This window comes from Pseudochaenichthys georgianus, chromosome 1 (genome assembly GCF_902827115.2).
Source record: "Pseudochaenichthys georgianus chromosome 1, fPseGeo1.2, whole genome shotgun sequence".
NCBI lineage: Eukaryota > Metazoa > Chordata > Actinopteri > Perciformes > Channichthyidae > Pseudochaenichthys > Pseudochaenichthys georgianus.
Window position 1 is genome coordinate 9,515,719 of NC_047503.1, and position 23,934 is coordinate 9,539,652.

General features: G+C 42.0%; 1 protein-coding gene across 4 annotated transcripts in view; it reads right to left on the reverse strand.

Annotated features, from left to right (window-relative positions):
• Nucleotides 1-23,934, reverse strand: part of sh3pxd2aa (SH3 and PX domains 2Aa) — a 128,078-nt gene that overhangs the window by 90,291 nt on the left and 13,853 nt on the right. For all 4 annotated transcript variants that reach the window (XM_071204191.1, XM_034083098.2, XM_034083013.2 and 1 more), the window contains exons 2-3: nucleotides 22,480-22,560; nucleotides 1,935-2,010 (exon numbers count right to left, since the gene is read on the reverse strand). In XM_071204191.1, coding sequence (XP_071060292.1) covers nucleotides 1,935-2,010; nucleotides 22,480-22,560 — 157 coding nt within the window. The remainder of the gene's footprint in view (nucleotides 1-1,934; nucleotides 2,011-22,479; nucleotides 22,561-23,934) is intronic.

Sequence of the window (23,934 nt, forward strand, 5' to 3'; positions counted from 1 at the left end):
TGACTCAAGGCCCCAGCTGTCCTCCTATGGATTCCATGACCTCTGTGACATGGCTTTCAAAATAACAAATAGGATTGAACACACATGGGTCATGCTGCATTCATCCCACGCAGGGGGAGCATCGAAGACACACCACCACTACCCTACCCTAGTCTGCACTCATTTTTGCAAGCGTAGAAAAGCGTATATGGATCTCCTATTTACGGAGCTCTACTTATGCAATATGTTTTTTTAACCAACATCAGAGTGTACTCTTGGTTACACATTTTGGAGGGTAACATTAACTAAGGTATTTATGCAACCACCATTTTTAAGACAAATAGAAGCTTCAGACATTTGCCAGTGGCGTGTTTACTGACGAATTTTACGACTTAAACAAATTGTGAACATCTCTTTAGCTTGCACAGACCTTATTTCAGGCATCTGACCAAAGACACTTTGAAAATAAGAAATGTTGAATTTAAGACGAGGGAACTGGAAGTGGTAAAATGCAAACTCATTTCCGTTTTTTTACAAATTAACTAACTAATCTCGGAGGCACCCAGAAGATTTAGATCCACCTTGATTCATCTTCATTTCTTATATTTATATATTATACATTATCTTTTCTAATATTTGGATATTTCTTAATATATACACATGACACCTACTGCATATCTGTCTGTCCTGGAAGAGGGATCTCTCCTAGTTTGTCTTTAAGAGGTTTTTCTCAGAAAGAAATATTTTAATTGTAGGTTTCTTTGGGAGATGTTTTCTTTGTATGATGCAGCGGGTGTCGTATACTGTACAAACTGTAAAGCCCCCTGAGACATATGTATATGTTGTGATATCGGGCTGTATTAATACAATTTGATTGTCTGATTGATTTACCAAAGTCATTCAACACTAACCTTAAGAACATCAACCACCCCGGCCCTTTTGTTTAGTAGCAAAAATAGTGCCGAGGTTTAATACCCAGCCCTAGATACCAACATATCTCTGTAAGGCAACATTTTCATTTCAGTTGATGCCCCATAATAGAAAGATAGTCCTGCAGTTTATTGAATCCCCCAAGTGTCATGTATGCAGGGGAGAAGAGTCAATCCTCAACCGAACACAGACAGTCAATAATGTTTGCATCCGTCTTCATAGAAAAAAGGTAGGTGGTTTCCAAATGTGTGTGTCAGAAAAAGAGGGAAAGAGGAGGAGGGCTCGAGGGGAGATGGAAGAGCTTTTACAGTAGATGCAACCAGCTGCAGGGCTTGAACAGAGCATCAACTCAAATACACCGCAGCAAACAGACATATTACTACAAAATAAATCTGCAGAAATGTGCATGGCAAACACACAAGTGTACACACACACACACACACACACAGGACATGATTGTGATTAGCAGAATCGCTGTCAGCCTTTCTGCCCCCGACGCTGCACCTCCACAAACACCACCATCGATCACTGCCACTCTGTAGGTCGCCATGAGCCTGAATGTCAGCCGCCGACTTACAGCAGCAGAGACAAGCATGTGTGGAAGGACTCCAATCAATGCTGGGACACTCACACGTGTGTGTGTACACACACACACACACACACACACACACACACACACACACACACACACACACACACACACACACACACACACACACACACACACACACACACACACACACACACACACACACACACACACACAATGTCATCCAGGAAGACACAACATTCAAATTGATCGGGAAAAAGAAATCTCACTGGCAAACATGCCTGCAGGCAAACACAGCTAGAATTTGAAAATCCCAGAAAGTGGCGAGTCAGCATTAACAGGGTAACAACACATGCGTACACACACATGCAGCACAGGTAGGCATCAGTAAACCAGCTCTTATTGACCCCCCCGCCATACATTATTAATATGGGAGCCTGTTCAGACAACTGGGAGCTCTGGAGCACACCGTTACCTGGGAGAAATGGGATGATCCTCTTCTTTGGGTCTTTCTGCCCTCCCTCAATTGGGAACTTGTCAAGTATCTGCATCTAGGGAAACAAAGAAAGGAGAGAACAACTTTAATCACATGTCTTTCGTTGGCTCTATTTCTGAGAGTGAGATGATGAGATCGATATCAATCTCAATTCTCAATTGTTGGAGTTGGAGCCAAAGGTCTATCAGCTCAAAGCATTGCAGCAAGAGAGTGGTGCAGGAATGAGTCTTATACACGGGAGTTAGTTCGCTTTTTAACACTTCTCCTCAATGTCGATGATCCGTCTAGACGACTTTTCCGACTTCTCACATTGACTGGAATACCCCTGATGTGCAATAACACTGTCTGTAAATATTAAACTTCATGCAATATACCCTCCTGCAATTTCACGTTTATTACCATGGTGTACATATCTGCTATTTTCTTTAAGTGTTGTACTTATTGTGTTATAATAACTTGTATATACGCTGTTGTAATAATGTACATGTCCTCGTTGCGGGTCAAATAAAGGATTTCTGATTTTGAAAATCTGTTACTGCGCTACAATGCCCAGTCAACTTTTTCTTTGATGAGATTTGGTAAGATTCCCACATTTGGTAAGATTCCCACATTAAAATATGTGGATAATCCAACCTTACAAGATTTTAACAACGTAAAACGAGTTAGTATCATGAACTTGTGTTTTCCACAGATCTTATTTTCTACAAAATTCCAAAATCCAACAAAAGAATCCCATTTATTGTTGTCAAGGGAGCCCTAGGGATGCTCAATTACAGGTTGGCCTGAAACAATACTCTAGAGTCTAGACAATGTGACAAGGGTACGTTACATTTATGACACACTTTCACCTAATCAACACAGAGGGGTCCCGGCAGGATTGAATACAGACCTGCTGAGGTCCAACCGAGGATGGAGCAACGTTTATAGATGGTTTCATCTGTATACGGCTCAGAGGTTTGCCTACCAACACTTAATATGCTATTTTATCCATACACAAAAGGGTGTGCAAAGCGTCAATAAGTGGTTTTAAAACGAGTTACATTGTGTAACCATATATTGGTGAACAATGGCTGAGAGCACTGTCAGTTAGAGTGATGTTGCCTGGCAACCAGCAAAGAAATGCTGGGCAGACATATAAACTGTTCTTTGTCAAAAGAATACTTACAGCATCAAACACGAAAAAAATGTACATTACAAACAGGCAATAAACTCCTTTACCCTTTTCAGTAGTGAACATCTTTCCTTTTTTTATATCTGTTTCTCCAGTCTTTCTGGATATGTCAGTATGTGTTGCATGTTTATAAATTATAATAGTGGACCATATCCCTGTTTATTTCATTTAATATATATTCATTTAATTATTATATATTCATTTTTCAACGTTGTTGTGTTCAACCAAATGTCATGTTTTCCTCACAGCCATAGGACCTGGAGTCAATAAATACTGTAACTAGGGGGCTTTATTAGACCTCTGAAGCCTGCTTCCTGAATGCAGACATGATATTATACATCGTGGTTTAACCAGTGGTGGTTTGTGGTGTGGTGTGGTGATCAGTTAACCAGGTTTAACACTGGGTTTAACTAGCAACCATGGTTTGTAAGTATGCTCTGACCATCAACAGCTAGCTTAGCACCCTCCAATTCTATAAAACACTTGGTGATTCCTTATTGCAAGCTCAACAGTCGCTAGCTAGCTAGCTAGCTAATAAGAAGATAGCCGTTTTCTATTAATGGTTGATGCGTTAGCATGTAAGCTAAAATGGCCATGTACTAATATGGCCATCACTCGCAAAAAAATGTGTAATGTGTATTCTATACAACTTTGTGACAAACCACCATTTTTCCTGTTAACGGTCTTAGTGCTAAGCTAGCTAGCACAACAGCTAATGCACAGACATGATATTGATGTCTGCATTTTGACATTACACTCAGAAAGAAAACAATATGCTCGGTATTCTTTGAAATCAGACGGTTCATTATATGGTAACAAAGACTATTATAAGCAAATAAACAATATTAAACTATTAAATCAGGTACCTTCCTTATGGGGGTGGCATTTTTAATATGAACCTAATCCCCAGATGAGCGCATTACACACATTGTAAAAATCAAAGCCTGTCAAAGTGTCGTTGGTCGCGAGGAGCAGCGGGGACTCGTGAGTAGTTGGGGATTGCTGGAGTCAAACACGTTCTGATTTATTCATAAAGCACAGCGACACGATCATGGTGAGAGGAGAAGTGCTGACACTGGAGCTGGAGGGGCAGGCCCGAAGAAAATAAAGAGAACGAAGGAGGATGGAAGGGAAGAGAGAAACGGAGAGAAGGTAATAGATAAGACAGCGAGAGGAAGAGAAGCGGAGGAGGTCAGGGGGTGCAGATGAGTGTGTCAGCCATATTGTGTTTACCTAGTTTCACCCTTTAAATAAATCATTCAAGAGGGGGATTAGAGAGAAAGTAAAAGCAGAGGAGAGAAGCAGAGGTTTAGCAAACGTACTGTACGGCAATGCACCATACTGTTTAGTACATGAGAAGGAGCATTGTCTCTGTGTCTGATGGCAGAGGGCTGTCTGAAAAATACCCTGGGGAACTAAGTGAGCTAAGAGCCTGGTGAAGCGTCAAGACATCTACTGTAGTACGGAGACATCTAGTCACACACACACTTGAAGAGAGATGCTATACTGTAGGTCATGATCCAGATTCATGGTTGGTCTCCTAGCCTCCCCAAACCCCCTACTCCCAGTCTTCCTAGGAATATGTATCTTAAACTGCCAGGTTCCTGCATCTATACCATCACTTCCGGTGCTGCGATAGCACACAACTTGCAGCAGACCCAGATACTTGAATCCCCAACTCAACTCCCCTCCAGGCTGCTCGGGACAACACAAATAACTCGTGCTGAATTTACAACCCACTCTGAAAGACACAGAGGGCCCGACGGATGACAGAACAGCAGCCACACATTTAGCAGAGAAGCAGGTGCTGAATTTTCAGCAAACATATCAAATGTGAATGCACCATTTATTTCCCCACCTTCTTGACAAATGTGAATAATGGGGAGGATTGGAGGTGAGGAAAAGGTCAAGGAGTGTGTAAGTATGTTGGGGTGTGTGTACAGGCAGGCTTGGGGGGTAAGGGATGACAGGATTACGTAATCAGGAGATACAAAAAGGTATATTCCTTTACGGTTATGTCAGAAAAATACATAATCAGATTACTTTTACGTTTCAAGATATTGGAGATTGCTTGCAGGATAACATTGTAACAAAATGTTTTAGTATTTAGCATTTAGTGTTTGTTGTAAAAGGGGCAGATTTTATGTCTTCTTTGTAAGCTCTGTAGGTTAATACTTTAAGTGTGAATATATACTCCTGCTGCCTGAGTTTGCTTTATGGTTTTCTTTGGTTCATTTGTTCTTTTTTTAAATTCAGTAGGTGCAACTATATGTTTATAAAATAGTGTGTGTGAGTCTAACTGTATGGATTAAACTAAAACAGAGCATTTTCTGTCAGCTCAGATTTTATTTCTGCTTTTTTAAACTGTAGTTCAACAGGTAACTAATTGTAAAGGAATGCATTTTTAAAGTTACCCACCCAATCCTGCTGACAGGTGCAAGTACAGCACAGGGTAGAAGGACCCTGAAGCACCTCTTTGACATGACAGCTGACTATATTTGATCAGCATTCTTTGTCCCAGCAAGCCCACCCCTCCCCCACACACTTGGATCAAGGTCAACTCATTATTTTAAACGCTCTCCAGTTGGTTCGAGCCCTCCGAAGATTCACACTTTTCCTGACAATGCTGACAGATTCCTGGCAAGAGGAAACGTACTCCAAGTCCTATCCTGCCAGGAACTGTTGGATCACAGCGAGAGAAAATGGTGAGAACATGTGGGACAGTGGGAGTCAGGTGACACGAGTGCTCTTCTACATGTATGCACCCTGTAGAGGAATTTTTCAGCACTTCTGTCTCACTTCCTTAACTTGTAATATGACACGATCGTTTACTGTCCAGGTAGTATTAGTCCATTCCCAAGATGTTGAAAGCAAAATAACATAAATAAAATAATAAAAAAACACTCATGCCAAACCGTTGCTCCACTTCCCAGACTTCCCCTCACACTGTCTCCTTGGTAACCAGCACAGAGAGTGTGAGGAAGAGTTGTGAAGGGACGTGATTGGATGAAGCTGCGCCGCTCTGGACCACTAGTGTAAATGTTGGGAGTCAGGTAAAAAAGGCAAGAGGTTCTTTTATCTCTTGTCATAGTGAGTATAGATTACAATGACGTAATGTTTGCTCGACTGTCCAATTCATGCTTTAGCTTTTCTGCAAAGCTCCTACATCAGGGAGGAGATTCTGTTGTTGATTTAACTTTGAATTGAAGCTGATCCAAATGCTGGACTACATTGCTCTGAATAAGTGCATTATCTTAACAACACACGGAAGGAATGTTAAGGATCTATATACATAATAGTTGACAAAACCTGCGATTTCTTTGCATAACTAAAAATAGTTTCATAGATAGTCTTTGGACATTAAGTATTCAATAATCTGGTCCTCCTTGATAGTTTTAGTAATGTTGAATAGTATCGAAAACGGGATCATGAAAGTCCTACCCAATGATGACATGCATGAATGTAACCATTCAGACAGAATAATCAGGGCTAATAAAGAGATATTTATAGCTGTTCTAGTATTGATAACATTGATAGAAAAACTGAGACTGAGAGTTTGCTTTTTTTGTCAGAACAGTCCAAAATCCAAAGGCATTCCATGTACTGTCATTGATTGAGGACACAATAAAGACAAGGTTAACATTGAGATGCTCGTCCAAGAGACTGTTTGCTTTACAACTGATTCAATCTCTGAATCAATCGACTATCGATCTGACAAAGATTTAACCTCGGAGCGCAACGGACAATATTTCAGGGATTCCAATGCAGCCAGCAGAAATCCAGGCCAAGACTTCCTGTTCTGTGTGCTGGTCATTGGTTACAGTCCAAATTGCACCTTGAGATGCAAGAATGAAGTTGGAGGTTAAGGATGACACCTTCAGGAAGCCTGTGTTCACAAGCAGCCAGTTTATAAATTATTATAAGCTAGTAAGAAGCCAAATAATCTTAAACCGATAGTCGAGGAGTTCCTACATTGCATTTCAGCCGATGCGTTCAACATATGTTGCTCTCCAAAAGGACTGTTTCCCTCAAAACAACCAGAGCCAGCTCAATTGTGATAATGCAATACGACTGGGACTACAAACAGAATGGTTACAACAATATTGTCAAATTCTGAGACGACAATTGATGAAAAAAACTACTAACTATCAACCAAACCTTTTTCTAGGTCAAACTACTTCCTAACAGATCGAGCCAACAACTTCCATTGAACATAATACATTCTTTAGAGTTTCCTATTCGTTATCAAGAACAATGTTTCATTCAAACTGAAATATGCAGAGTAGTCCATAAATACTTTTTTTCTTAGTTCCAGTTACACAAACTTGTACAGCCTGAGGAACAACAGAGCCACGGTTGGACTGTGTCGGGACCGACTGCAGCTCCTTCTTCATATCATGCACTTGTGCTAAGAATAGAGCCTCCATATAAGGAACTGTGAGAGTCAGTTGGCATAAACTTGGGAGGCTGCCATACTGTTATTGTGCGGTAGATTGATGCCTGACTTCCTGTCAGCGATCATGTGACTATGAGCTCCTTGCTTTGCAGTTGTGGAAAGGAATGGAATGGAAATAAACACACACACGCATTCAAGCTCTGGAACAACTCATGACCAGCACAACAAGGCTGCCATGTGATCTTCGCGGCGTTTTTTAATGGCAATGTGGTGAAAGCAAGCAAGGCCACAAACATAGCAAGCTTCTTCTCACTGGTCTCCCAGCATGACTTGATAGGGTCAGTGCACTCGCTGCTCCACTAGAGGCAAGCCCCGGTAATGATAAACCATCTCATATCCTGTCTCCGGGATGTAAACATGCTCTGACTTTTACTTTCCCCTTTGCCTCTCTGAGCCCTTTTGTCCTCGAGGAAGGAAAACCGAGTGCATCTAGAACCAATTGTATGCCTTTTTCTAAGGCTAACATCCTATAGACAGCAGGGTAGAACCTGATGGAGTACATGAATCAAGTCTCAACGTGCATTAGCGCCCAGCAGTATTCAGTTTCAGAGAGGCACATGTCTGAGATGGGCTCACGGGGGGAGGGTGTTCCTTTCCAGCCACAATCACTCGCAGTTGTGCCGCTAAATATAAACTGGCACTAGACCTGGACACATCACTGTCATTATATTTGGATGGAACCTGATATCCTGAATGTTTTCTATGCAGTCGATGGCATGTGTGGGAGTTGGATTTGAATAAACTCTGTTCCTGGACATGTCACCACTGTGGGGTGTTACGCCCCATGAGGCTCCCCTCAGTTTCAAGAAGACAACAGGTGCAGGGATGCGGTTTGTTCAGTCTGTCCACCGTCACTCATTCGTCTGTGGCCTTTTCAACAAAGAAACAAGCTTAATGGAATAGGATCCCATGTTCTCCTGGGGCTTAACGAGAATCCCAGTTGATCATAACATGTGGTGACATCTGTAACTGCATGAGTGAGATGAACCAATGGTTTTGTATCAATAAGAAAAGTTCTATATTGTAGTGGTGGAGGATGGGTTGTTTTTAATATGTTAAGTAAGGCAATAAAGATATTTTAATTGTGGCTTATATTTTTCACTTATTGGATTCTTTATTTAGTCTATGAAATGTGAAAAACCTGAAATTAACACAATAGAAGCTCAAAGAAAGGAAGTGATGTGTACATTGCTTGTTTTGTTGAAAGGTCCGAAAGTAGAAGTAGAAAAACGTTTGCTTGTTAAATGACTAGGACAGTATATCATTGTCAAAATGATGGTGAATTTATGTTGTTGTTGACACATTCATTGATGTAAAATGTAATCCTTACTTTATCACACATATTTTATTGTACTTCTAACTCTAACTCAAGGTTAAAACAAAAATGCAGAATAAGGTGCTGTTGAATGATTTTGGTGTAACTGCGTAACTAAGTTTGGTAATTGTGTCAGTTGTGTTAACACTGCACTGGAAATACACGGTGCTTGCTTGAGGATAATGTGAAAGTCAGAGTTCCTAAACCTCTGGAACAACTCACATGTCTTTCTCAATCTCCCGGGTGCAGTAGAGGTGGGGGTTTTGACGTTCAGAACACGACTCACACACACAGTCATTAAAAAGACATACATCAAAGAGATACAACAGCATTAGCTGTGAGTAAACCTTGAAGCGAGAAGAGGTCCAGTGGGCAAACAAGGAAAGAGGAGAATGAAAAGCGAGCAGGCACTTGCTTTTCGCCTCACACACTTTAATTCACAGGCATTGGCACACAGATGAATATTTATATTTAGCTCATAATAAATTGCAGTTATGAAATGATGGGAAACAGGAACCGCGCCAACCAAGATTACATTTTGAAAAGAAGAACCAATCATTTAATCCTATTGGCTTTGCACCTCATTCCAAAGTGTTTTATCTCCCTTCATGTTTAACAGAAGTATTGGCTAAAAAGTGGTATTTTTCAGGTCATTTACTTCCTCAGCCGGCAGGAGCAACCGAACAACAGCCTCACTTTCAAGATCAGCCGTAACCTCGATCTGAGGAAAGGAACAGTGTCGCCTTACACGCGGACGGTTTCACTTTGGCTTACGTTAAGTAGGCCAGCCTATTTACAATTTACTGCAGGAAAAGAGGAAGGGCTCTCACCTGTGCCATGGATCAGCGCTAACGGATCTAATTTATCCGTGCTGACAGTCTCAAGAGTTTCCATACTGTAAACCTGGCCGAACCACAGACTCTCCAAGAGGGGGAGAATGAGATGGCATTGCCCTAACACGGGCCACAGATAAAAGGGTGTGGAAGGGAAAACGTTTTGGATGTTTGGAATTTGGAACATAACCGTGAGTGGGATGAGAGAAGTAAAGAAAGAAAGACGCAACATGCTGGAAACTAAGTCGACTTATCTGCGTTAGGTTTTCCTTGTCTTTTCAAGTTTTTAAATGATATTAATTAATAAAAACATATTGGTTTCATTGGTAGGGCTGCACAGTGATTGCATATTGTGCTCTTTCTGTGACAACACAAACAGTCTTTATTTTATTAACTCTTTGTCTGAAACCAGAGCCCATTCTGCTCTGATTGTTGTCAGTCTCTGTTGTTATTGGTCAACCACTAATACCCCTTTTACACCAAGGCTTTTCCCATTCTAGCTCCGTGCTAAAGCTTTTCTGGTTCAGAACCGGTTCTTCGGTTCAGCTCCCGCTCTGTTCACACCGCTCCGAGCCCGACTGGTGCTGCCACTGCTGCGTCATGACGTCACCCTTTACGTCGCTGATTTTCTCCCCAACGGCGCTAACTACAACAACAATGGGGGACTGCGTCGGGTCGATGATCGTGTTGCTTTTAATCACACGAAGCCAGATTAAATTAAATAACGACTTCTCTAACCTTATACTTTTCTCCAGAGTGCCGTGGTTCATTGTTTATTCATGTGTTTCAGCGGCATTTACCGACCGCTGCTGTGCTGCTCTTCCACCGGAGTTTATTCTCCCGTTAACTCACAGCAGCGGCCGCTGTAAAGTATTCACTGTCCGACTGTCACACAAGCAGCTGATACATATCCCCAATTCCCCTTAAGTGAATGTGTGTCAGTATGAATTGACGTTGTTTGGCATCACAACGCTGTTATGAAAGTTTCTCTGGTATAAAATGATGTTAGCATAGCAACCGAAGCTAAACTGACTATAACTTGACTACTTGTTGCTATCCTATTGTGGCATAAACCGTTTTCTACAGGCACATTTTACCGGCGTATTTTTCATTATGATTCTACTTGTGATAGTCGGACACGACAACCTGTGCAGCCCATGTATTGATTCCATCCGATAGCTGCTATAAGACAAAACAAAACGTCTGCCTCTCTCCACAATGAACAATAACAGCGAACGGATGGTCAAAGTAAGGTACAAATAAACAGAATCACACGAAGCCTGGTTAGTGCTGCCTGACTTTATAAAGTGTGTGGATGCGTTCTAGTCACTTTGCTCAGCACTGCTTGTTACAACTTTTATTTGCCGTACTCACCTTTAACTGTTAGCTCAGGTTAATCTCGCCCCCCTCCGACGTACAGTAAGCGTGATGTATGCGGTGCTTGCTTTCTAGAAGGACAACTTTTTAGTGCTTGAAACTAACCGGATTCCGGAGCTTGGAGGCGGCTCCGCTGCGGTGTGAACAGGAAAAAACGGTGCTTTTCAAGCTCCAGCTCCGAACCGGCCCTGGAACCGCGTTGGTGTGAAAGGGGTATAAGAGATGTGACGAAATGGTTCCGCCCCTTACCCTACCACGTACAGTGTGTTGGAGCATCTTTTAAGAAACTTTAAGACTTGGAGTTGTGAGACAATGTCTACAACCAGCTTGCGTATCTGCATTTGTTTGCAGATATGGGTTTTTAGGTTCTAATAAAAAGCTAAATCATCATAATCGAACAAATGCCTATGGGTTCCCAATGAGCAGTACAACACAAACGTGATTCACACTGTGTGCACAATTATTAGGCAAGTGAGTATTTTGACCACATCATCATTTTTTTGCATATTTTCAGCCTCCAAGCTGTATACACTTCAATGCGATGGATTTAAGCATATCAGGTGTATGTGTGTAATGACGGAGGGTGTGGCTTAAGGAGATCAACACCCTATATCAAGGTGTGCATAATTATAAGGCAGCTTCTTTTCCTCAGGCAAAATGGGCCAAAACATTGATTTAACTGACTCTGAAAAGTCAAAAATTGTCAAACGTATTTTAGAGGGATGCAGCTCTCTTGAAACTGCTAAGATATTTGGGCGTGATCACAAAACCATCGAACATTTTGTTGCAAATAGTTAACAGGGTTGCAAGAGACGTGTTGAGAAAAAAGACGCAAATGAACTGCCAAAGATCTGAGGAGAATCAAACGAGAAGCTGCCAGGAAGCCATTATCTTCTAGCGCTGTCGTATTCCAAAACTGCAACCTACCTGGAGGGCCCAGAAGTACAAGTGAAACGTCAAGACTGGTACAAGAAATATTTGAAGACAGATTTGTCAAAGCTTTTATGGACTGATGAGCTGAGTGACTCTTGACGGACCAGATGGACGAGCCTGTGGTTGGATCAGTAACGGGCCCAGAGCTCCACTTCGACTCAGATGACAGCAAGGGGGAGCTGGGATTATTAAAGATGAGCTAGTTGAACCTGTTCATGTTAAAGATGGACTCAAAATCAACTCCCGAACCTACTTTCAGTTTTTAGAAGACATTTTCTTCAAGCAGTGGTACAGGAACAAGTCTGCATCTTTCAAGAAGACCATGATTGTTCAGCAGGACAATGCTCCACCGCAGGCATCGAAATACGCCACTGCGCGGCCCCCTTAATAATGACATGGCCCCCTTCCTCACCTGACCTACACCCGATTGAGAACTTGTGGGCCCTTCTTAATTAAACACTAAGACCTCTCTGTACAGCGTCTGGGAGGCTGTGGTTGCTGCTGCACAACAAGTTGATCGTGGATTGACCCAGAGCACTGGAGTTGCTCGATAATCAAATTAATCCTCAAAAATACATCTTGCCTAATAATTGTGCGCACAGTGTAGTTTGGACAGCTTGGAACTACCTTCACTAAAGACTGATACATTTAGAAAAACAATCTATTATTTTAGCTTTTTTGACATATTTCTTATTCTTTTTTTGCAATGCAGTCACTCATTTTATGACGTTTCTTTATTCGAAAGTGAACTAATTAATTCCACACGGGTCATCCTCCATAGGCAAGGCAAGGCAAGTTTATTTATATAGCACTTTTCAACACAAGGCAATTCAAAGTGCTTTACAAAAAATTAAAGACAATAAGCATTACAAAAGAAAAGCTAATAAAATAAACATTAAAAGAAAAAATACATGGATAAAAGTTACAGTGCAGTTTAAGATATGAATAGTTCAATTAAAAGCAGCGACAACAAGAAAAGTCTTCAGCCTGGATTTAGGCAAACTGTCTAACTTAAATGGTACTGTATCATGTTGAAGAGATTAATTCAAAGGTCTTTTATTTAATTTGAAGCTCCTTTAGTGACTATAATGTAATTCGACTGAGATGAAGAGCCCCCACTAGGGGGGAAATTGGATCATCATGTATTAAAAGGACTGCCTGGGTAATCAGGAGAAAAACCAGTATTACAGCACATATACACCATCAAATAAAACATGCTAAACAGCCTGAAAGCAGAAACCCCTGTAGCCTATAGCTCGAGTGAGCGATTGCACTTGACCCCTGGAACGTGCCGGTCGTGGAGGATTAGACAGGGAAAACCCCCTAAAATAGACTGAGAGGGGGGTTGGACGGGGTGAGAGAACAGCTACTGAGAAGAGACAGAGACGGATGGACGAGAGAAGAGAGCTATGCGAGAAGCGGGGGGAGATAGAATGAGAAATTGTAGGAATGAGATATGAATGCTGGGGAAGACGTGACGAGTCGGGTGTTTGGAGGGAGGCGAACACAAATAAGTGAGAGACCGATGGGGACCGGCTCCAGAAGGAAAGATAGACACCTGGGTTTCACTTTGAATTCCAGTGGGAACTCTCACCTCGTATCTCTGCGTGGCTATCTCAGTTTCTCCGTTTGTTTTAGGTGGCATTGAAAGCCTGCCTGCCTGGTCCTGCCTGCTGTTTACCCATTCACTGTTCATTAACCTGCAGAAAGAGGGGCAAGGCAGGACATTGGCTGAACTGGGACTGGCCGATACTGCAGATAAGCAGAGGCAGTCTACAGATTCCACTCTATAAGCAACAATCCTGGAGGGACGTTTGTTTTTACCTGTTTGGAATGCTGGACGAGGAGGGTTCAGGCATCAGGTGAACATAGATGCGCTAGTTAACATATAGGAACGCATGCTTGAATAACTTATATATGGTTTTGCTGGGTATTGCCATTGACTTTTATTTAGCTGATACTTTCCTCCAAAGTGACTGACAATAGGTCATTCCACCATTAAGATACAAACTTTAAAAAGCAAGAATACGGCATACCATTAGCTATCAATGAGCCAAATCATTGTAATAGATACTGCATTGGCTTCAAATAAGCCTAACATTTCTAAGTTGCTACTGTACACTCAAAAGTAAAAGGTATTTATTTATTTGTTGTACAGTGGAAACGGGTGGGTTTCCATTTAGGGACAGCAGATGTGTAGACCTTCTGATGTATTGTTATCAATGGTGAGCTTGTTCCACCATGTTGGAGCCAGGACAGTAAACAAGTATGTTTGGGTAGAGGGTAAGCAGCCATACGATTGGTCGACGCAGAGTGGAGTGCACATGCTGGAGTGTATGGTTCAAACATGTCCTGGATGTAGAAAGGACCAGATTCATTCACAACACATAGGGCCAGTATCAGTGTCTTGACTTAGTGGCAAGTGTTCAGAAAAAGGTCAATAAAGAAGCGCTTGATACAAACCTTTAATAGACTATCATGTATGTCCACTGAAGGTACATCCTTTTTTGGTTTCCAAAAGTAAATGTTTCCAACCTGAAACAGTTTGGGTACCTCGTGTAGATTTGACCAATAGTAGGGATATGGACCGAGGAGAGGGATCCTGTTTTGGTTCCTTTCCTACGAGGACGCACATAAAAGCCGGCATCTCAATACCCATTCCTGCCCATTTTAAGTGACTATGAACATTTAAAATTGGTAGTAACCCGCAAAGTAACATAGCAAAACCCCAACAAATAAAGTTTACAAGAAGATAAGAAGGTAACAAACATAGATATTTAAAATGTGCCTTTGCGAATGTTTTGGCAGGAAATATTTCATTCAACCCCAACTTTCATTTTGGAAATGTGCAACATACCTCTCGTTTGTTTCCACGTGTAAGGTCCCAATATGATTCAAAGTAAGTCTTTGACGGTTAACTAGCATCTGAAACACACTTCCAGATGACTACTTATGTTTGAATGCATGTAAGTGCTTGCCTTGGTCCAAAACTTCCCCTGGCTGACTTGCCTAACAGCTTACTATAACTTCTGCCTTGTCAAGCATTGTCAGCTGTGTGCTGTAGACCGCATGTCAATATCACCAACGAAAATGTGTATTTTACTTTCGCTCCGCCTCGCTCTTGAAACCCCGGTACAAGCAGTGTATTGCCATGGCTACGCATCACTGCTACTCAAAATCCCGTAAGGTTGAGGAGAGAACAAAGGTCTCTAGTGAGAATCAAATCATCCCACAGAAGGAGTTAAAGGGAAGGCAATGTAAGATTGAAGATGTGAATGGAGTCAGCCAATAAGAGCTATGACTGACATATGAGAATGTTTTAATGGATCCAGCAAAACAGCAGGAACTGATTTTACCCTACAGGAGTCAATATGACATATTATATGAACTAAGTTCCACTATGGAAGAAGAGAGGAATAATGTCAGAAGGACATATACAATAGTAGATTGCTGCTACCTACGTATCTGATGATAACAACAAGCTGTGTGAATAACTTCAAACCGTTTCATATTCCTTTCATCACATGTCCCTGATAACGTCTATCCTTGAGGCATTCAAGCTGCTCTGCTCTTAATATCCAGATGCACAGAAAACACAACCCCGGCCCTCTGAAGAAGCTGCACATTAGGAGTATGGAATGAGTACTTTGTGATGTATCAAATAGTGAACAAAGGCAGCTAGCAATGTGAACAAAAACCTTGAACAGCCTCTCTGTTTGAGGCAGAGGAGAGCTGCCAGACATCCAGGAGCACAAGGGCTCAACGTTTTCATCGACTCTCCTCCCCGTGCTATTCGGTGGGGGAGACCTCGAGCTGAACAGAAACATAAGGGCCGGCAGAGAGAAGAGAGGGAAAGGAAACAAGACAGAGACGAGAAGAGAGTAACAGAGGACGTCTGTCAGCTGCCACACACTTCTCCAGATAACAGGCAGCAGTGTAAACAGAGGAAGCAAACGGGGAATATACTTTGTCTGTTCATTATACTGTAACTAATCAAACGAGTCAATCACCAGCGGACGAGTTAGTCGTAGATACATAGCTGTACAACACATGTCCGAAAACGGTATTCAAACAAGAATAACTGACACTTCTTTGTGAACTGCTTCATGCTCCTACATGCAGAGGCTGTTGGAAAGGGGGGGGGGGGGGGCTCCACCTTGACACAAAGAACAGAGTAACAACACTTCCCCTCTTTTCAAAATGTTCCAAGTTAATATATGGTATCAATGGAGTAAGGCCTAAGCTTCTAACTCACTGTTTTGCATTGCATTCTTGACGGCTATGTTGGTGATTACATTCTGCATTTTTTTTATTAAATCCTTATGTATAGGAGGCTTTCTGATGGAAATGTGCTGAGTGACAATATAACAGACACATGTGGTGATGAGATTGGTTATACAAAATCTACTGGTAATAGTTTGAGTTCTGGCTTTTACCTTAACGTTGTATTTCATGAAAAATGCCCCACTCGTGCCACACACATCCATTTTCCCATTTTCTTTCTGCACAGTAATGTAGAATCCTAACATAGTCAGTTGGAAATCCAAAATATTTCAGAGGTGAATCATTAGACTTTTATTTGTCAATAAAGACAGCTACTGTACCTGCTGCTGGAAAACCAGGTTGACATGGGTGCAATGATTAGCATGAAAAAACAGCTGATAGCCCTATACAGTACATATCCCACTATGACACAAAAACAATGGATATAAAATTCAAACAATGCGTTAAACAAGGCTTAAAGGCGGGGTCGGTAAGTTTGAGAAACCAGCTCGAGATCGCTAGAATTTGAAAATACACAACCGGAGAAAATCTACCACTTCCTTATAGAGCCCCTCCTCCAACACACACGAACACGCACATGACCAATAAGGGCACGAGATAAGTTTGTGCCCCGATGGAAGGCTGACAGGCAGGTAGGCCATCCAATCCGTTTAGCCGGGCCGGCTAAACGGATTGGTTGTACTTTTTACAGTATTACGGCTTTTACAGTATTACGGCTTCTATGGATTTTTTGTCAAAGCACTTCAGATATTCATTGCTATCGGGATGTTAAGAGCATTCCATGGAATATAACAAAAAGTGTATCTCGAGCCGGTTTCTGAAACTTACCTACCCCACCTTTAAAGGCTCATTAGAGCAGAAAGGAACCTCTATCACATTAAGCAGTCATGTGATCCATACAGACACATTGATTGGTGCTTTAACACTGTTCTTAGAGTAGATCCGCCCCACCAACACACAGTAGGCAGATATGTTAGCGAGGTAGCTCAATCACTTCTGAATGGAAACTTGATTTCAAACATTGTAAACACACTATTTAAATACTCTTGCACATATTATGTTAACACGTTCTCTTTTTCACGGAGTAGATCCAGATCTCGACAGCCTGCTGAATCACACATTGTGTACAAATAAATTGACTTATTACCAGAATTGTGCGCTTTCTAGTTTAATTTAGCAACTACTTTGGTTCAACAAAAACCTTTATCCTGCTCTCAGATGAACTCGCATGCTGCATTGAACTGAGGTTTTCAGAACAGTTCTAATAAGAAACTCTCATCTCTGAAGGTTTGTTGTACCTTCCTATGAAATATGTTATCAATGCATAATATCATCAGTCGACTCTCCATTCGTCTCTATGTCTCTGTCTGATTCCCTGCATGTGTCCAACTCACCTCGCCGTCACACTGCCATGATCTTTGACCCGTGGAAATGTCCCACAAGCGGCTGAACTGTGCTTATTCATCCTAAATGTAGCCCACTCTCGCTGTGGGAAGCACTGCATACTTTCCCCCTCTCTGCTCCCAATCCAGCAAGGACCCGGCCTGGGCCGTCCTGTCAAGTGCCTGATTGTAACTCACATAACAGCTCCAGTGATTGGTGGTGGATGTCCTTCCTTTGCCTCTCAGAAGGGCCGAACATGTGTTTCCGGCTCTTCTCTTTATCGCACAGATCCCCATAAATTAAGTAAAAAAAGTCCTTTATCCTCGACCTGAAACAATGCGCTTCCTCATTGAGTTGAGTTACAGTATGTCCATAGAACACCTCAAGGACAAGGGGCTGAGCTAGTGGCCTAATCTATCTTAGAGGATGGATGCCTTGTGTTCTAGACATATGTTTCCATCAAACAACCCACTTAAGGGTTAGCGATTCCCAATTCAGTGACCTTCTTCTCAAGCACTACGACGACAGCTACTGTATACTTTTCTGTGCTGAATATAAGAGGCTGTGTGCCGACAGCCTGCTGCTAGCATCTGTACAGCTTTTTCCAAAAGGACGGAAAATCGACCTTGAGAATGACTATCTGAGCAAACCTGACTAATATCGTTCTTTAAAAGTAAACGAAACACTGACAAAGGAGATGTTAAGAGGTGCTATATTATAATTGTCCAGTAACCAATCTTCTGTTGCTGTGGGAAGGCTCTTACGAGGGCACACTTGGAAAAATAAAAGAGAAGGTTTGTGAGTGCGTGTGCGGACAGAATACAAACCAAATGCCCTCGTCAAAAGCTTGAGTCAGAGTGTGTCCTTCTTTCAGATTGTAAGCCATGCCGCAGCTTTAAATATAACCACTTCGCTCAAGGCTCGAAGACACCAAGGGCACATCGCCCACTACTCAGATGTTTTCTTAAACACACTTATAAAAGGTTTATTTTGAATACGTTTCCCTGAAAAAAATCCACAATTTCTTTAAATTCTTCCATCTGCATCATCAGTGTCGTCACAATCAACAGCCTCAATCTTAGTCATCGGTGCCACTATTGTTGCTGTCATTCTGCTTCCCATCATCGCTTTCATATCTTCCATAACTGTCCTCCTCTGCATCAGTATCACCACAATCATTATCAGCCTCCTCTAACTCCTCATAGGGATTCTCCTCCCTCCGGCTGACCCGTTCCTCTCCCTGTCCCGGTTTCCTCCCTCCAGACAAGTGGCTTTGGCGGCCTACTTCTGACAGAAGGACACATTGTTCGACTCACTGGTCAGGTCTGGCTGAGAGAACACCACATCAGTGCACAGCAGCGCAGCCAGAAAGAGCCGTGAGCTGTTCTTCAGTGGGCAAACAGAAACTACGGATAAGGAGATGGATACTAGCCAAGGCCTTCCTTATTCTGCAGGGTATTCAGGTGACTAGATATGTGTTGATATTTCAGGTATGAGGGTACAACTGATTTCATTTCGTTAATTTTGACTAAATATGTTCAGAACCAACATTTTCTTTCCATGACTAAGATAGGACCAATGTCATCAGGTTAACTACTTAAAATGGAGGGAAACATTTATTTACCAAAAACTCTATTATTTTTGCTGTCATCGAACATGTCTGTTTCCTCTGAATCAGGACTTCATTGGCAGAACACAATGAGCAGACTCAGGAGTAACCTACTTACTTTAGTTAAAGCTGAAAACAACAGGGCTTGGGTGAATGACCAACAAGGATATTTTGGCTCAATTTGTTTAAAATATTCAATAAACTCTAGCGGCTAACACAGACTAAAATGTCAGCCATTTTCATTGAATAAAACTGTACTGAAATAGTTACAGTTTTACATTAAAGAAACAAGCATCTTTCTGTGTTGACTGACTTGTGTCTTCCCCTGAGTGCAATTGAGGTACAGGGATTGTTTTCCTTTGGTAATGAAATAAAAATGAAACCTCTTTTCCAGCAGGACAGCTTTAGCCAACCAAATCACCGTCAAAATAAAAAAACTACTGGAGAGAGAGAAATGGTAATGTCTCCTAAAAGGCATGGACAGTTTGTGAACACTCTTAACAGAATATCAGTGTACAAAACAGCTCCCAACAGCGCAGTTCTGGCTACATTTGCATTAATATATTCAGGAGCTGTGAACCAATAATTGTACACTGAAAGAAACTAAATAGCACAAAAAAGTATTTTAACCATAACACATCGTCTACATTTCTTGTTCCACACTGGCAGAGGCACTTTAGAATGTGACTGGTTTCTTCGTTGACAGAAGGCAAGCTTGCAAACCTGTTTTAAGGTGATACAGACAGAAGCCTCTTGTACACACGCACTGCAACTCTGAAGTTATCTATTCACTACCCAGAGAAGCTGTATGTGAGAACGCACATCTCTAAATCATTTGGACTGGGCAACGAACATAACTCTGCCAGCTCCTTCCTACAAAGTCTGCGTCATTTCCAATGAAGGCCGATGTGTAAATAGATAACAATTGTCCAAGGGATTCACTGCAAGCAATGTAGATGACATACTTATCACGGCGGATGTGAAATGTGAAGAAATAAAACATCCGGTGGTGAAGAAGAAGGTCCATTTACAGGGATACAGCAACATCTTGTGTCTGTAAGGGCCGATGTCGAGATACTCAACTGACAACATCGAAGAAAATCCATAGGGTAGTTTGTAACCTAATAACAGCTACACTGCTAATCCACATTTGGCCCTGCCCACTCTTCCCTGTCATCATCCCTCGCTCATACTAAACTGGGTATAACAAGTAAGTTGGAATGCTGCTGACAAGGTGAAATGCCTTGTTGTCTGTTACATGAAAGAAGTGCGTCTAAACAGCAAGCTAATGTATTTTACACAGAACATTAAGAGTTATTTCTGGGGACAAAAGCTAAACAAAGTCAGTCAATCTGTGGCCCTTTCATGTTTGACGCCAGCCCAGAACCAGCACCAATGTGTTTCCAGGAAGACAGCCTGTTCTGGTTATTACTAGGAAACAGTGTTGAAATCCCCAGCGATCTTTGCCAAAGCTTTGGTTAAAAACGCTCTCCAACTATGTCAGGGCTGCCATCCATGTTTCTCTGCCTTAGCGTCAGCAGGGCCGCGGGGAGCAGCAGGGTCTCGGCACCGGATACGTGTTTGGACAGGAGAGGCTCAAGGTTGCTGGGAAAACAATGGGATCAAACAGGACCATCAAAGGCATCGAGCAAGTTCAAAGGCTGGCGGGCAGACATTTATTTGTGGGTCCATATACCAACAGAGATGGAGAAATACTGAGCATTAGAAAGTTGGTCTGTCAGTTCTGCCACGGAAGTTGCAGAGTGTTGCAGTGCAAATGGAAACATCAAGGAACCAAGTACGATGTGAGCACTGCAGTGCTGGTGGGGATATAATGCGAGAGCCTTTGCTTAAAAGGGACATCTGGTAAAAGAACCAAACTCTGCCAAACCTTAGCCTTTTGAGAGCCGCTTTATTTCACAACTCTATAAAGACCAAGTTGGTTGACCTTTGACCGCACCATCTGGCAAAGCTAACAAAATCAATTTGCCAATGCTGACTGGGAGTCATTTTGTGCCAAGCCATCCATGAACCATTAAGGTTCATTAGTTTCTTCCCAGGCAATTTGAGAGGCTGAATATCAAGAGGATGACATACTCTGCTCATATTTGGCTTTGACTTTTCCAGAATGGAGGAACATTGAGTGATACTTTGCTGGCTTTTTTGTGTTTTCTTATTCCGAATCTGTCTTTTATTCCACATTGGGGGTAATCAGTTGCAGGGGGAGTCCGTTTTCTCCTCACACTGCCCCACTGGTTATCAATGGGACCTTTCAGAAAGGACCTTCCGCCACTGATTGAAACATCATTTCCTGCTGGACTAGCACACTAGGGCTATTGAGATGTGCCCCCTGTAACTCTCTCACTGCGGCCTCTTCATATGTACTAGTGACCTGGAGACCTCTTTCCAATATACATGGTATCAGCTTGCAGTGGGCCCGGAGTGCAATGGGCATAAACACAAGCAAACATTCGCTCAGTATGGAATACTCAATCTGAGAGACACAAGGCAGGGTTTTTACTGCACATTCTGCTCAGTTCCAAAATAAATAGAGACCTGGAGGGAGAAGCTAACACTTTAAATGTGAGAGTTAAGCATCATAGCAAAGTCAGGAAAACTGGAGAAAAAAAATCCCCTACATAAGACTATATTTAAAGAACCCAAAGATCAGAGCAGCCTGCAACCGAGAATGTAACAGCAACACACTTTAAAGCACGGAACATTACATTGACTTCCATGTGAATGACTTGCTTGTACTATAAAAAAGGCCTGTCAGCTCCCTGACGTGTTGAGGGTAAGGCAGAGATTAGATGAGAGTAAGAAGAGGGTCAAAAGAAGGAGGGGTAGTGGTGTAGAGAAAGCATAGAGAAGGATGCTGCGCATTGCTGCATCTCTACGAGGCTGAGGGATACAAACCATGTCTCCCCTGCTCCCCGACCAATTACTAACACACACATTGATTCATTGAGGCGACGAGGTGTAGAGAACACGGGCGTAGACACGGCGGCAGTGAGCAGTCGAGAGGCTTACACATTAATCTATACAAAACATTGCTGCAGGTTCACCGGGTTGACATGATCAAAATACATCAGCGTCAATAGGATGTGGTAATGTTCTACAAACACGCGTAGAACGAAGGAATACATGAGGGATGGAAGATTACCTGCAGGTCAAAGAACTTGCTGTATCTTCTGTACACGATGTGGGAGGTGTTGTCGGAATAGGTGACATTGATGAGATAAACCTGCCAGGAGAAGAAACACAGAAGAAGGTTACAAATGTGGCTACAACTCAATTATTTTCCTTTTTCCTGTCTAGTGTTGTCCAGCCATCAGTGCCCACATATATGTGAGTTGATTTGCAACAGTTTTCGGACTTTTACTTACTATTTTCAATACATTCCAATGGACTGATTGGAGCGGCATACGTGTGCTTGTAGCATCAACACACTCACAAGCATCCTGCCCACACGGCCCAATACAAGTTCCCCCAACATGAGCGTTCAATGACACACTCGTAAATATGTCACCGGTTGTTTCTTCAGGATAGATGGTGACATCATCCCTCCTTTGTCTGCACACTGACCTGCTGGCCTTTAGCCTTCGCTGCAGCACACTGTAGCCCTGACAGGCCTGATACGATTGAGACAGAGTCCATGTATCTGTCAAGAGGAGGTAAGTGATGCCGCCATCATTTCTAATCTAATGAAACATAGATAACCAAGGTAACAGATTCATCTGCTGATATACAATTGTATATTGTTCAGAAAAGGGCTCTGGGTTTCAAATTGTTCAAGTTAAAGAGGCCCTATTGTGCTTTTTGGGGCTGTGTTATAGGTTTGTGTGCATGTAAATGGTCTGCAAAGGCTAAACGCCTTGGTTAGACTCCTAACCTGTTTCTGCTGTAACAAAGTGACATCGATATGTAACACATGCACTTCTATTCCAATGTATTATGAGCAACATATAGCACGGTTTAAAGCATGTACACATAGATGCACATAATACAAATATGAACCTGCAAATGAGAAACACATGTACTCTTTAAATTGTAACTAACTACGATGTTATGGTATGAGTGTATACAAATACTATCCATTGATATCCATGTTTGCATTCAGTTCTATCAAATACCCAATCACCATCATGTTGACTGTTTGTATTGGGAATGTAATCATGACTTTTGTTTAGAATAAAACATCAATACTGACTTAGTTTTACCTTTTTGTTCAATTTGTGTTGCCAGATTATCCTGTACAAAATGCATTTGTGGTGTTTCCATAAATGTACTTTGTATATACAGTTAGCATGAAGGTACAGTTAACACAGCCATTGAGAAGTGATTTGCAATAAAACCAGATGTTGTCAACCATCTACAGTAAGTGGCTCAAACACGGTGCGAACAGAAATCCACTTCGCATCAAGCTGCCGCGAACACAGAAACGATTGACTTTGCCTCTTGTATAGCATTCAGATGATATCAAGTGAATGTGTTTCGACTGATCAGGCATTCCTGCGGATTATTTCAGCAGGCTTCATCTTTCTGACTGATCTTACTCTGACACTCCCAACCTCTGTACCTGCCAAGAGCCTCAAGAGCCGAGATGAATGAGGCCGAG